Consider the following 16233-nt stretch of genomic DNA (forward strand, 5'->3'; position numbering starts at 1 on the left):
CAGTTTACCAGGAAACCTCCAGTCCTGGAAATTTTTAGAATAGCTTACATTAGAATTTTTTGCTAATGGTGCAGTTATACTTGATTATTGTTTTTACCATTAGACAGGGAGCAGTAGATGACAACTGAGGGTTACTTCTGCCCTATTCTGTGACTTCTACCTCATGATGCTGTTAGCACAATCTTAGAGTATTGAGAGTAGCCTTAATTACCAGTAATATTATGTAAATTAACTGTAAAATATACAGCATCTTTTATGTTGAAAAACAGATGGCAAAACATCTGCCATTTCCCCCCTGTATTTCTCCTCCTAGAAAGCAAGAATATGGAATGATACCAGGACAAGTTCTCTCTGTTACCTATGTCTGCAATCCAAAACTTTTCATCTTATGACTACTGGCATAGTGTAGTCCATTGTTACATAGGTTTTTGAGGGGATGATTCTTCAAGGTGAATGAAAGATAGCATAATCAAAGAAAATAACTAATATTTCCACTTCTGAATCCATAAACTCTGAAAATGTTAAATATGAGTGGTAGACAGCACTAAAAAAAAAAACAAGCCACTGTTAAAACAGAATCTATACAGACTAAAACTGTACTTTCATTTTTTCTTTATTACTTTAAAATGTGGACTAGAACCTAATTAATTTTTCATTCTGTAGGTAGAAATGCAAGAACCAGTTCCCCAAGCACAAGAGGTGTCAGATGCTCCTGCTTTTCCAAGTTTGAATGTCTCCTGTCCCAACGGACTTGTACTAACTTTCCTCAGTGAAAGGTTTCAAGGTTAGTTTTCTGAGACACTGCAAAGTAAGGAATTTCAGAGAAGCTAAGACTACAGAAGAAAATTATTTCTTCATTGGTGGGTTTAGATGTAACTCTGATGTTTTCAACGTCAGAATGCTAAGCCTGTCGTAATGTCTATTTCATAGTATTTACAACATGAATAATATGATTTTATTCAAACAAATATGAAATCTAGAATCACAAGTTGTTGAACATAAAAGATTGAGGGGAAGGAAGTAGCAACCCTAAAAAGCCCTTGAGAGTCATGTTGGATAATCGTTTGAATATGCCCATAGATTGGAATACTAAAGAAAAACAAGCAAATTCAATAAATAAATACGTATATATAGAGGAATCTTGAGTGATAGCAGGAAGATGGTTACATTACCCATGTCTGCACTTCCTTTGAAAGCATATGTACTTAAACCCCCAAGACAAAATGTTAATAATTTGAAAGATTCAGGGAAGAATCACTAGAATGATTAAAGCATCAGAATATGTATCTTATAATGAGCTCATTTCACCAGAGAATTCCATTTAAGTACCAAGGAAAAGGTCAAAGGAGTGACTAGTGCCAGCCTGGAAGTACAAGAAAACAGAATTTTGGTGATAGGTGGTAAACACAGGTATACAAAGTTATTACAATTTTCAGGGGCTTGAAACTGAAAACTAGGACTTTGTACTAGGTTTAAGTTGTACTTATTTGGTAAAAATGTTACACTCATAAATGGTAAGGATGATTAACAAAACTAACCAAGGCTTGATGGAGTCTCTGCTGCTGGTTTTACAATGGGGTTTTTTTTGTTGCTTTTCTAAAAGATGCAATCAGTTTCAAACAGGAATTATTTCACAGAAGTCCTTTGGTTTATGCCATCCAGTACATAGAGAGAAAACACCCAGAATAAGCCTTTCTGCCCTTACCATTGGATTTCCTTTAGACGACTGATAGGGTATATGGATGCTTTAAAGCTTCTGTGCCTGACAAATATTCTGCAATAATTATTTTCTGCAGTGTTTTTGAAAATTACTGTTGGATTCATCTTTGCATGTTCTAAACTGTACTAAATCTTGGGGTTTTTTAGTCATGCTGTTAGGTTTTGAATCAGAGAAATGTGAATTTTGTTGTTGTCTAGTTAATTCTAAAAACAGCCATGTACAGATGTCATTTAATACCTATGTACAACAAATCTGTACAGCTCAGTAAATGTGCTCTGATTAATCTGGCATGAAGTAATGAACATGGAGAGTGTTCTCAAACATACATAGTTTGGCAGGAAGCATAAGTTGAAATGCTGAGTAGTTGAGGTGAACAGAGCAATTACAGACACTTACATTGAGTCTCTCAATAAAATTACCATAATTGTACCCCTTAGCATACTCAAAACACTGCCATCATTTAATCTAAGAAATTTACTTGCTCAAGCAGATAGAATATATTACTTGGGTTTCTCTACAAATTCAAACTTGGTGAAACTCAGTTGGGGTTTTTTTTCACCTTTATGGGCAGTTAGGGAATTCCTATCATATGATGTTAGTCTTCCAAAAGTTTGGCATCCATAAGAAATCCATCTTCACATTCCTCTTGTTTTCATTTGGAAAGACAGCCACCTTCACAAGAGGATGCAGAGTTTCTGAGTAGGTGACTGTTTTGAACTTTGCTCTTTGCTCTGAAATCAGGGTCTGTCTTTTACTCTGTGGATTACAAATTCAGCCAAGGAGGGTTAGTCTCACCTAGAGTTGCACATCTTCTGTCATGGTACTGGGTGTGTAGCACTGTTTGAATGTTTGCTATGCAGTACTAAGTAATTCAAAGTTTGCTTTCAGATTTGAAAGGTGAAGCCGCTGCCACTGAAGCAAAGAAAGAGACAGTAGAGGAAAGTAAAGGCAAAGCAGATGAGGAAGAAAAGGAAAAGGTTATGCCAAGTGGAGGGAAGGAAGAGGTTATGCCAAGTGGAGAGGAGGAACATCAGGTTACAGAAGGCGAAATCAAGCAGGAAGACACCCAAAGTGAACAGGCTAAGCAGCCTCCTCTGGAAATTATGGTTAGACAGAGTTATCCCCAAAAGGTAAAGAACTCTCATCTTTATTCATCTCCAGCGAGGCAAAAAGAACAAGAGGTGTCAAGAGTCATCACTAGTCAAGGAACTGTCATAAAGCACCTGATGGATGGATCTACCCAGGTATGTTTGGTAGAATTCATTGCAAGCAGTACAATTTAGTACAGTTCATTGTAATGGAAGGTAATTACCCTTAAACTTGTTTTTGTCTACTGAGATTGAGAAGTGTCCAGTTTGTAGATGATGAAGTTAAGTAATACTGAATTATGCAGCCATGTTAAGACTAAAGTACTCTTGGCTTTGTTCAGAGTCAGAACTTAGCAAGATTTAAGTATGAAAATTTCGGGCACTAAAAGGTTTTAGGCAACTTTGTTATTAGGAAATAGCTGAATATGGTTCAGAGAAGTGCATTCCTAAACTTAAACTTCTAAAGTGTGGATTAGTTCAGCTTTGAGTATTTTTGGCAATATGAAAGCATTCATATATTTTTTTCAGTTTAAACACTCATATGGGATCCAGAAAAGACATGAGCTCCTGTAGACACATTTACATACCCTAAATTTTCAGGGGGAAAGTCTGTATATTCCTAAGTATCTGTTTTGTTTACACATATTTTTGTTGTGTAGAATTTTGTTAGCTTAGGTGCTATAAGCTATCTTTGCAAATTTTATAAACAATCCACAAGCAACTTTTTTTTTTAACTCTAAGACTCTACATGTAGTTAGCAAACAGATGAAAGAGGTATCATCTAATTTGACTCAGAATCTGTCAAAATAATTCCTTATTTCCTGAATTTCTTTTTCCCGTCTAAGGAGACCACAATGCCTAGTGTAAGTTCTTTACATTTATTCATCACACTAGATGTTAAAACATTTTGCCAGGATTCCTGAGAAATATATCCACTTCAGAAATAGCTGCTGTATGTCTATATATTCACAACATACTATGTCCTGAGAGAAAAAATGTAGATCTTATGTGCCTAAAATGATTTTGCAGTAGTCTTTGCTTAAACAGATTGAGTGTGTCCTTCTTTGTATTAACTTAATGTCTATGAGTCATCAGAAACTTATTTCATATGATAAGCATTCAAAAAAGAAGAAATAAATTATTCCTTACAGTAACAATTTCAAGAGTTGTTTCTATATGTTGTCCATTTCTTTTCTACATTTTACTGTATTTATAAATTAATTTAGGGATGGTTGGAGTAATTCTAGAGTTTATCTAGACACACAGAGAACATGCATATCAAGAGATGAGGGTAGTGGATCTCAGAAACCAGACATAATTTGATGAGTAAACAAGACTTCTTTTTGTTGACTATCATAATGGCCAAAAAAGTTCACAGCACTCCTAGACATGTGTAATATTTCAGTACAGGTCAATATGTCAATACATATTATACATTATCACTGCTACCAAAAAAAAGTCATTAACCTATGACCATTTAGTCGAAGAATAATCTTTACTGTTTATTTTTATAATACCTTTTTGTTATTAGAAGAGTCCCCATTAATTAGATCCACAGACTGCAGCAAATAGCACTCCTTCTGGCAGTGACAAATGGGATGAAATTTAACAAAAGCAACTCCTGGATTCTACAGAGTGGGACAGAGTAATGCCAGGCACGTGTACAAACTGGGAGAGTCTGCAGAGCGCCCTGCAGGGAGGGCCCTGGGGGTGCTGGGGGCAGCAGCAGCTCAGTGAGAGGCAGCAGGGCATAGCCCAGAGGGCAGGAACCGTGTCCTGGGGGCATCAAACACAGAGCACAGCCGGGCACAGGGGGGATCATCCATCACCCGCTGTGCTCAGCGCTGCTGCGGCCTCACCGCAGGGCTGGGAGCAGCTCTGGGCACCATGACTCCAGAGGGGTGGGAAGGTCCTGCAGTGACTCCAGAGAACAGAAAAGCTGGTGGAAGGGCTGGCAGGTGCATCCTGAGAGGAGTGGCTGAGGGCTCTGGGCTTGTCTGCTTTGGAGAGCCAGGTGCTGAATGTCAACCTCCTGCTCTCTGTGGCTCCCTGACAGGGGAAGTGCAGAGGGAGGTGCTGATCCCTTCTCGCTGGAAGCCACTGACAGGATACATGGAAATGGCTCAAAGGAGCACTGTGGGAGGACTGGACATTGGGACAGGCTGGACATTGGGAAGCATTTCTTTACAAGAATAGTCAGACACTGGAACAGGCTTGCTGAAAAGGTGGTTGATGCCCCAGGGTTGTCAGTGTTTAAGAGACATTTGATCAATGCCATTGACGAGATGCTTTAACTTGGTCAGCCCTGAAGTGGTCAGGCAGTTGGATGAGGTGATCATTGTAGGTCCCTTCCAACTGAAATAGTCTGTTCTATTAATTCTCTTCAAGATAGCTTCTTTATTTCTTGTATTCATTCTGAGCAATTTCACTTTTTTCCTCTTGACTATCACATTTGTGACACATTCTTTAAGACTTGCTTGTGGTGTTTGAATTTATTTTAACCTCAAGTATGTCCTTGATTTCTGTAGATTCTGTTTGCTGATGGCACAGTGATTAATAGCCCTGATTCTGGTCCTGTCCTACCCCCACCTGCAGATGAAATACGGATGAAATCTCCCTTACCAGAATCAGACCATTTATCTGAGAATAGCTCAAAGAAAGGTAATATTTCTTGTGTTTTGGAGAGATATAAAGTTAGTAGGGCTGATGATACTTAATAAAGAGCATATATCTTTAGTCTGAAAATTCTGACAATGTGAAAATGCAATTCTATCTGTACTCAGCTGCTGCACACTGCTATGTTACCTTCATAGCAAATCATCTCTCTCCTACTCCAAATTTATTTTTCTTCTAACATGGCAGCACTCTAATAAGTAAAAGGTTGTGTAAGAACTTCGTCGGTAGCGGAGTGAACACAAGGTCTTTTAAAATAAATCCTTGTAACTACAGTAGTGTTAAGTCCTTGCTTTTTTCTTACAGTTTTCAGTCTTTGTATTAAGAAATGTTTCTCTGACAGAGGATAAATTTTTCTTTCTCACTCCATGTATTCCAAGGCACCTACTGTTGGTCATTATCAATTGGTTGTATGGACATACGCTTGGTGGTAATATAGCCATTCTTATTGTATTTTGACTGAGAAAGAACGAAATAATGTTTACTTCATACCTCAGAGTGTAGTCCAAGATCACTGTCAGTATTACTTAGTACACAGAATAATCCTGACCTGTCGTATTAACATAAAATTTATTGGACATAGGTGAATAAAAATTCCTGCCAAAGAGAAAGATGTCTCAATATGAGACTTTTTGAGTCAAGTCCAGTCCTTTTTCTTAGGATATTCCTTTAGATACCTGCAAAGCAGAACAACTCTGACAAACCGTTTTCTAATATGAATTCTCAGTATCTCTGACTAGTGTATGTCCTTTATTTCTTGTTCTTTATTTATGATCACTTTTTCACCTTCTCCCCTGCTTATTCTTGACAAATTTCTAGTAAAGAGTTTCATCTCTTTTTGGCCTCAGGGGTGCTTTTTTGCTAGATAATTGCTCTAAGTCTTTCTGCCTGCTCTCTGGACTACACTCTTGTCTTTTGCGTACACTTTGTCTATTTTTCCTGAATACAGGAGACTAGAGTTCTCTAGAACATTACTAGTAAGATCTCTCCAGTTGCCTTTCATAATGAGATCCTTTTCTTCTGATGCACCATAGGATTGATGGCATTAGCATGCTATTTACTTTTTCTGTAAGGAAATACATTAGATAAGCCTAGTTCAAGATCATGTCTTTGAGTAGCAGGAGTTGTAATTTTCTTCTAGCCTGTTAAATAGTTCATTTTGCAATTCTGTCAAAAGCACTGTTCACAAACTGAACTTTACTGGTTTTGTTTTTTGCCTTAGAGAACATCGTCTGATACAGAAATTTTTGTTTCTGCAGGAAAAGGCAGTGACAAGACATCACTACCGTCTCAGAAGTCTGATGAGTTTGAAAAGGCCATTTCTACACAACCTAAGGCAGGAACCTGGATAACAACAACTCCATTAGGCATTCTAGTGGGCACAGAGGGTGCCACAAGAATGGATCTGAAGCCTCTTTTAATGTATCAGGCCACAAACCCAGCTGATGGAATGGTATTAACTGCTTTGGTGTTACTGTAGCACTGTCTATAAGCTAAGAGACAGGGCTAGCAATCATAAGTTGTAGGATTTATTCTTTTAAAACATCCTACCGGTTGTGTTACTGCACTGTTAGAAATGCAGTAGTTTTAGATTTTGAAGAAAATGTGGTTCCTCTGTCTCTCAAGTAGATGACAATGTGGTAGGCAACCTTCTTTATAGCTTCAGTCCTGATCCCTTGTATTGTTGTTGCTGCTGTCAAAAGTATCACAGGGCCAATATAAATGAGTAGTCCTTCTTTCTTTCAGATTATGACTGTACGAGAAGATGAAGTGATAATTGTTGAAAAGCCAGATGGTAACAAAGTAGTAGAACATGCTGATGGTACCAGGATCACATCTTTTTATGAAAAATATGAAGACCTTTCTGCACCAGAGAGTAGTGTGGAAGCAGGTAATATCTAAAGGGGAGCACTTACTTTTCTTGCACTTAATATTTTATGAAGCAGAAAGTTGTCCAAATATATACTAAAGGTGGCTTATACCAGTAGCCTAGATAATAGATCCACTAGTGCAGTCTAGGCTTAGTTTGTTTGCTTTCTTTCAGCAGTATATTCAGTGCAAAAATTATACTGTTGCAAGTAATTTAATCTCCTTCTTTCGTACCTATATGGTCCTCCTTCCCCATGAGACCACAGTGCCAGGGTTTTAGTGTGTTCATTGCCCTCTCTCCCCTGCCCTAATAATAACAAGGAAGCTTTGAGTTTTAACTGAACAGGTATGAAAGGACCAAGGCACCCTTACATTCCCCAGTGAAACCATGGACTCACCAGCCTTGGAGATACTAAATATCTGAATATGGCTGTGGAAAATGGCCTGCCAAGAAAAGTGAAACTTGTATTTGCCTGAAATAAGTGGGGCTAAAGATCATCTGTGACTCTTCTGGCTGGTGGTGTATTCTGTATGACTGCTTCATGTGCAAGACAAGTCCTGTCCTCCTTAATTAAAATGAAGGGGACATTTAGTGTGTGGGCATCTGGACTGTTCAAACACAGTGGAGGGAAAGACCATTATTGATTTAGCAGAAAATGTTCAGGGACATCTCCCTGTGGGATTTCAAAAGTCAAAATCCCTTGAACTGACCTATCTCTTCAATAGAAAGGCAGTAACCAGATTAACATGCCTGTTATCATTTGTTTTCCAAGATTTGTGTTGCTGAATAGGAATTTCTTCACATTTTAGAGTTTGTATTACAGACACAAAGAATTTCAGTGATCCAACTTGTATATTGCAAATATGCAGATCATTATGGTTAGTACCATACTTGGTACATTAGAGTGTACTTTCCTGGCCAGCTACAGACGGTTACAGATACTTTTTACTGTTGGGTTTTCCTATATTGAATTCAAAGTCCAGAACTTAAAAGACTGCATATTGTTTACATAACATAAAAATATGTGATAAAGGATGCTATGAAGTTTATGAAGGTCTTGCACTGAAAAGATAAAGATCCAGCACTATGACAGAAAAAGCAAATTGAATCCTAAGACATTTCCATGATTCTTGTGCTCCTGTCTCATTGTTCTGCATTAATTCTTAGATGAACCCTCAGAAGCCATTGCAAAGAAGTGCAAAGGTACACGAGTAGAGCATCCTGAGTTTGCTACTGTTATAGCAAATTGGGAGGATGGTACTTGTTGTACTGTCTTTGGAGATGGGACATCTATTGTGGCAAAGCCACAGGGAACATATCAGGTGGGAATTATTTTTAGTTTGTGACAGTGATGTTTAATCTTTGTGTTCCAAGTTCCCTGCCATTAGCAGCTCTCACCTTCATTACCTCCCTTCTCTGTAGTCTTCACTAATTCCTATTACTCTATCTCTTTCATACTCTGCCAATGTTTAGATACTTACTCACAAATGTACAGTGTATTTAAATCACAGTCTCAAATTTCCTGAAGTTAAATATCACAAAGACTCAGATCAGCCTACCTCTAGGACCTCATATTCCTTCTTTCTCCCCTTTGATTCCTCTAAAGTGGATGATTCAATATTGAATGTCTGAAAGCTGTCCTCTTGATTTGTATCTGTTCTTCATTTTCACAGTATCTTTAAATTAGAATTTTCACCTTTGAGGATTGAACCTCTTCCCTTTTTGCTGTCATAGGTTTTACCCAGCAAGGGAGGCTTTCTTTTCTTTGATGAAGACTGCTCAGCAGTTTACAGCCATGAAGTTTATGATTTCAGCAACAAGGAAGAAGAGAAACAAGCAGGGAGATACATTATGAAACACACTTCCAGCACTATTTGTGAGATGATGGATCCTGAAGGAAATACTTTCAAGGTAAAATACACAGAAGAAAATAAGTTTCTACATTCTATTATAAACTTCTCTCAAAGTCAAATTGTAACCTTGTAATATTTAAAGTAGCCAGAATCAGGTTTCTGATAGCTTCTTGACTATATGATGGATATTCTTTTTTTATACTTATCCCTCTTTAGAGAGACTGAAACAGAACACACGGTGTACAATTTAGCTCACCTTTAATTAGCATGATTTGTACTATAGCAAATAATCAGCTCTGCAAGTGAGGATTAAAAACTAGGTATGTCAGATTCAGTTAATGGACTGTGCTTTGAATCACCCTTATTTAAATTGTATCTTGAAAAAGGCATTAGTATTCCTTTTTAGGTCGTTGTTAGTTGTCTTGTTTGAATATGTTAATGTTACCTTAGTTAATAAGCACAGAGTGTTTTCAAGAAGGAAAATACTGTAGAAGCTCACTCAGTAGGTATACATCAATGTCTGTCAAGTATTACCGTTACCTGGCTTGACCAATGAGTGAGTATTTTTGTGTAACAGTCCTTGGGAATTTATTAAATACCAGCATGTGATATTAGTATTTATGATACAGCATGTCTTTCAAGAAATGTTGTTGGGGTTTTACTGTCTTTTCAGTTTTCCTCTTTATTTCTTTTTCCTGGGAGTTTCCAGTTGCTCATTGTGAAATGTGTTTTTCTGTCTCTTTCACTGGGCTAGGCCATGTTAAAGTTCTCCAGCAAGTCACTGTTTTAAAAGGATCTTTTAACTCAAGTAATTTCACATAATTTCTGCTATAGGTCCTGGCTGATGGCAGCACAGATGTGTGCATTCCCAGCAGTGGCTCTGATGACAAGGAGGACAGGAGTTCAGCAGCAGATGATGTTAACAAACCTATCACTGATAACGAGCATGTCCCCAGGTAAAATGCATTGCATTCATAGGTTAACACTTTCTTTTTTTCACAGTATTTTACAGGGCTCATGGATTTGTGCTGCCTTTGTTCAGTACTCTGTATTTGCACATTTGATGCCATCATGCTGGAGTTCTACTCTCTTGATAGAGCCCCATGTGTGTGTTTGGCTGTGCAGGTTTTTCATCATCTCTGAGGATGGTTCTGGAACGGAGCTCCTGCGAACAAAGGATGTACGCGAGTATATGGCTGAGGCCTGCAGTGATCCTGCCACTGCAGTCTTGCAGGATCCTGTACAAGAACAGCCAGGTAGAAAATGCTTCTTCTCTGACAGACTACTAATAAAAAGAATTGAAAAGTTTCAAAACTCTTATTTGGGCAGGAAATGTTTTTACCCTTGTAAATAAGGATCCACGCCTTCTAGGAGTGGAAGAAATGAGTTTGGGGGAAAACGCTGAGAAACAGAGAATTAACTGAAGGACACTGTTAAGGGATAAGTGAACTAACTTAATGGCATATCTTTATCCACTCTCCGTGACACAAATAAATGCAATTGCCAACTAAATATATTCTTTGTGTTTATCATTTAAAAAACTTGAATATATCACAGTCTCCATTAATGATGTAGCAATGAGGAGAGTGATGCCCTGTTGTTGACCTTTAGGCTGTTTTTTGGAAAGGATACATATTAAAAAGCTGAAAAATGTGACTGGAATAGCCAATACTACATGGTAACAACCACATTGTAGTAGCAATGCAAGAAATTATGTCCTGGAATTGTTGCTTGTTGTAAAGGTAATTGGATCTGCTGTGTTTCTATAAAAGACACTGTAGCAACAGGTAGTTGCTAACAAAAAAAAATCTTTAAAAAGAGGAAAGTATGGTTCTCCTGAATATAAGGGGATGATGACAGAAATTTGCTTCAAGCCATAATGTCCTAAGACAAATTTCTCATAGATTTATGTCATAAACATATGACATAAAACAGGTTTCCCACTTACTACTCTTATAAAGTGTGGCACATTTTTAAATGTACTTTTATTCACACAAATGACTGGTTCCCCATTGCAGAAACCAAATGAAGCCATTCTGCCATGGGAAAAAAGAAGGGACATGGAGGGAGCCAGAAAAATGCAGAAGGTGAAAAGATCAGAAAGATGGAGAGCATACATGCCCAGTCAAAATCCCTGTAAAAAATTTTACTTACAGCCAGCAATCATTTGTAATAGTAGCACATCTGACTTCCTGCTCCACCTTTCACAATACTGGGTCTATTTGCCTTTACAGCAAAGTTTCACAATTTTGTATCATTATGACAAAGTACCACAGTGGTGATACCCATTTTGAAGGTCGCCTGAGGGATAGATCATAGTAGATTAAGTAATTTTTGGGTTGGGCTGGAAAAAATATTTTGAAGAATATCAAAATTTATGCAAACAATACAAATAAATAATCTCTAATGGAATACATCCAGTGATCAGGGCATGAAGTATAATATGCAATGAAGAATTATGCATGTTCTGAATATGTTGTACTACTTCTGAGATTAGTATTCAGTACACATGGGTCAATGCTGTGCTCATCCTTTGGGCTACTCCCCACACTATACAACTGAGCTGTTAAGCAAGAATCAAAGCAAGTAGCATAAGCAAGTTATTGTTACAAATGGGCTGAGTAATCTGAACTTGTACCACTATTCTATAATCAACGCAGTGATCTGATATTATCTGTAGCCATGGATGCAAGGACTTTTATCTGTTAGTAATAAGATGTTTTTTAGATAGGTAGTTTTTTTCTGTAGGTCTGAGACACTTTTTTGGTTTTTAATTTGAACTGGTTCTTAGTAAAATTTGTCTTTAAACCAGGTGTTTTAAGTATTACTGTCCTCCGGCCTATGGCTGAATCATCCCCCTGGGTAATGAAGAAAGAACCAGAGAGTATTGTTCCTCCATATCTACAGCCAGAGACTCAGAAAGAATCTTCTCCTCCTGAGGTATAATTGTTTCAAAACTGTCTTTTCATGTTAAAGCAATAGATGTTTGTCTCTGTGGGGAAATGAAGCTCTAAACAGTGAGAATGTTAAATTCAGTTTATTAAGCAGACAGAGCAAATGGTAGGCTGTGTCACGAAATGTATGGTCCCATTCTTTTACACTTAGTGAGGGGATAAAGCAATTTTAAGGGGAGTGTGTCTTACCAAATGAAGATATTTTAGCGTAAATAAATTGTTCCCAGGAATCTATTGGCTTTATTGTCTAGGTCTATGACACGCCTTTCAACTGAGACATATTGCCAATAGGCGCATTTTTGGATTTTGCTCTTTTTGTTTGCTCCTCTCTGTTCAGAGGGAGATCAAAGGTTCCCTAGTGAGAAGGTATGCCTGGAGGGGTCTCAGCATCGGAGAAGCTCGTGTGTCCTTGCCAGCCCCCGTGCGAAAATGTCCCAGAAAACTGCAGATCCGCCAGCTATTCCAGTATAAGCCACTCTGTGAGGAACTAAGAGAAAAACTGCATCTTTCCCTCAAGGTAGTTCAACCACATTTATTCATTCTTCCAGTAAGCAAAAGAGAACAAACAAGTAGATGAATTGGGTGTGATAAATGTGAAGTATATACCTGAGAAAAATCTACTATGCTTGAATAACAATTATTTCATACATAGACAGGTGCTGTAAGTGTTTTTCTGAAAAAGTTCAATTGTTTCATTTACCTCTTATGAAACCTAGTTTTCTGAGCAAATACATGAGATCCAATCCAGCATACATGACAGACAGTACTCTAACATATAATTTCCTTGCTGTCAATATTGATATCTCTTACTTCACTTTTATTTTGCTTAGGGTTTGTTTTCCTTCAAAAAGCCTTAAGAATTTAAATCTATGAAGCTGAACAAGAATTTCTAGCTCACCATAATTCTGCAAGTAACTTGGTCACTGAGACACTGAGACACACTCTGGTCTTGGTTTCTATATTTTTTTCATAAATCAATGTAGAACTTTTCCAGGTTTCAGTCTGAGTTTGTTACTCTATCCATGTCTAGGAAATAGCTTTGTAACCTTCTGACAAGGTTTGTGGTCATCCCTCATTAGTGACTTGCTCATAGCAGGGTGCAAGCTAGACCTCTTGTGCCAGTGTTCTGAGATGGTGTCCAAAAGTGAACAGCTTTGCCCTTCTCAGTGTTAGTGTAAAACATTCCTTTATTTAATTCACATTGTGAAAATGCTCTTAGAAGAGATTTTAGAGTCAAAACCCCATTATTACTTAGGAATTAGAGAATAACAAAATATATGTGTCCTGTAATTTATTCATTTAAACTATTTTGATAATGGCATTGCAGACTGAATTTGTAAGTTAACAGCATGTGACATGTGTGAAGGTAGTAATATATTGTACCCATTTATATAATTTTTTTTTTTTACCCACATTACATTTCAAAGAAAACATGCTTGCAATAGAAAAACACTGACAGCTGGCCAGCCCAGATATGTTTGGGATATTCAAGTCTATCAGAATGAAATGTCACCAGTTTTTCAGTCTATAAATATATTAAAATTATTCTTTAATTTGCATACTGATCTTTCAAAGGCAAACAGTATAAGAAAAGTTCCACACCAAAATGGCAAGGGAAGTCTATTCATCACCCAGATATATTGTTGATTTTTAGAGAAAGTTGAATGCTGTTTATTACACTGGGAAGGAAGAACTGCAATTACTAGCACTGAAAAAACAGTTGCAACAATTGCATAAATGTGCAATGGAAATACTCTCATTGCTCATAAATCAATATTTAATTAATTCCTTTTTTTTTCCAGAATGAAGTGTCTTAAATCTTTAGCCTCACCTTCACTTTGTCAGAGCAAAATCAAGATTTAAGGAAAATATTCTTCCTTTCTCCATCTTCTATAAGATTAAAGAGATATAAACAAGTGAAAAAGAACTAGTGTGGGAAACATTTGTTTCTACAAACCTGTCTGTTAGTAAAGTTCTGTATTGCATGTAGCTTTCTGGCAGAGTGGTGTGTTTAAAACCCTTTTTTCTATCCAACTGATTTAAAGAGATACGGGAAAAGAAATGTGCTTCTTTTCTGTAGCAGCTGGAATGATTGTGTCAATGTAAATATCTATTTTAAGCCTACATCTGCATCTTATTCTTCCTTTTCATTGTTCCACCAGGAATATATAGAGAACATCTTAAAGCAGGAAAATGAGCTGGAAGAGATTAATGTGAAAGAACCAAGAACAGAAGAGGAAAAGGAGAATGCTGCAAGTCTCCTTGAACAGGTTACAGTGAGAAAATCGAATTTTTTTAAGTATTTCTTTCAACAAAACCCTTGTATTGCATTGGAAGTGTGAGACTTGAAGCACATTATCCATTCATAAACCAGCAAATGTCAGAGCAGCACAGAGCCAGTTCCGGTGTAGATTAATAGTAAAGCAGAGCCCCAGCCAGCCTTCAGCTGGTCTGAATTCAGCTGGGCACTGCTGCCTTTTGGGGAAGCAATGCTCAAAACAGTTCAAGAGTTCTACTGAATGATATGTTCCCAAACACACAGACCAAAACTACTTTCCAGTAATTTACTTTTTTTAATATCCCCCAACATCAGGGTGAAAATGTTTCCAGTCTGTTGTCATTGCACATGGGAGACTTCTATTTCAACCACAGCCACCTCCATAGTAAGAATTTAAACCCTGCTTTTGGGATAATACAAAAACAGTCTGGAGGAATATTGTTATTACTGCTGAGCAGCATTTTGTTTTTTTAAATATAATCTGTGAATTTTCATGGATAATTAGAGCACAAAAAGAAAAAGGAGAGGAATAGGTAATGGGAAAGGTGGGTAAATAGAAAAGGATCACAGCTTTTCTGGAAAAAGGGACAGAGAAATGATCTGTCAGTAATTCCATCTGCATCTATCCTCTAGGCAGACATTTATTTACTTCAATGAGGCCCAGGTGCTGAACCTCACATGCTGCTCAGATCCAGTGAACTTGTCTAATGACTAATTATTGTTGATTGTCCTGGCTACCTTCAGCACCTTCATTTCCAGTTACAGATTTCACATTGGACAACTCTTTTGTTTGCAGCAGTCTCAGCACCTGCTGTGACCCAGGAATCAGTGTCACATTGCTCCCAAGTCTCCAATAGCTCTGTTACAACCCAGACTGCCTGGTCAGGAGTTCTGCTTTCCAGTTAACTGCTTCAGAGACAGGACGAGAATAAAGGAAACATTTTAGAGCCTCTTAACCCTCATTCACTTTACTGTAAGCCAGCCACATGAGATCTCCTCAGTAACAAAGCCTGCAAATTCCTGAACACATTTCCCATTTGACTTGTTGGGATTCTAAGTTTAATACAACATAAGTATATCTTTTTCAGATTTTTTTGCCAAAGGATTTCAATTTGATTAGGAATTAGCTTAGCTGACCTAATAAAAAGTGACCATATAAAATAAAAAGCTATCTATGCAGTGGGCCATCAAGAAGGAGTCAAATACCTGTTTAGAACAGGGAAATTGTACTTCATATCCTTTTTCCCCAGGGTATGTTTTCTGACACACTGAAATACCTGACAATGTGACTACAAGAATGGGGATAACAAGATAGCACTTGTTTATAATGTAAATCCTCTGAATAAGATGCTGTTGTGAATTTTACTTCTCATGTAGTCACAGTTATTCCTTCTTCATTGCAGTCCTTCCCTGACTGGAAGAAATCAACTGAAAAGCTCAGTAATAAAGGTAATAAAAATTTGAATACCTGTGCTTTTAAAATTAAATATATATAATATTTTTAATTTAAAAATATCATAATAAGTTTAAAAGTATTGTACTATTATTTTTAAAGAGGCAATATAAAGGTGAATTCATCTATGTACTATGCACATGCTTCTGTGTAACTCTCACAGATGATTAGGACCTCTTAGCATCAATGATCCAGTACGTCTGAAAAATAATTCCTGGTTTTAGGCATGTGTATTTGACATTTTCATGTAGTGAGTTTTCTTAGCTGTAAGAGCTATGACAATACTTGGCTATTTTTATACAAGTAACAACTTTTCAGACAAGTTTTTCAAAGCAACTAAGTAA

At 37.3% G+C, this 16233-nt stretch overlaps 1 protein-coding gene across 1 annotated transcript in view; it reads left to right on the plus strand.

The window, feature by feature from the left end:
* SPAG17 (sperm associated antigen 17) overlaps positions 1–16233 on the plus strand; it is a 90039-nt gene that overhangs the window by 59924 nt on the left and 13882 nt on the right. The window contains exons 25-37 of the mRNA XM_054269887.1: positions 664–784; positions 2609–2964; positions 5337–5469; positions 6741–6934; positions 7228–7372; positions 8531–8673; positions 9086–9262; positions 10039–10160; positions 10330–10460; positions 12017–12144; positions 12496–12675; positions 14321–14434; positions 15840–15885. Of these exons, the coding sequence (XP_054125862.1) occupies positions 664–784; positions 2609–2964; positions 5337–5469; positions 6741–6934; positions 7228–7372; positions 8531–8673; positions 9086–9262; positions 10039–10160; positions 10330–10460; positions 12017–12144; positions 12496–12675; positions 14321–14434; positions 15840–15885 (1990 nt within the window). The remainder of the gene's footprint in view (positions 1–663; positions 785–2608; positions 2965–5336; positions 5470–6740; positions 6935–7227; positions 7373–8530; positions 8674–9085; positions 9263–10038; positions 10161–10329; positions 10461–12016; positions 12145–12495; positions 12676–14320; positions 14435–15839; positions 15886–16233) is intronic.

The sequence above is a fragment of the Melozone crissalis genome, unplaced genomic scaffold, assembly GCF_028551555.1.
Source record: "Melozone crissalis strain CALT ecotype California unplaced genomic scaffold, PUWL_Pcris_2 ptg000008l_1, whole genome shotgun sequence".
NCBI classification, from domain to species: Eukaryota; Metazoa; Chordata; class Aves; order Passeriformes; family Passerellidae; genus Melozone; species Melozone crissalis.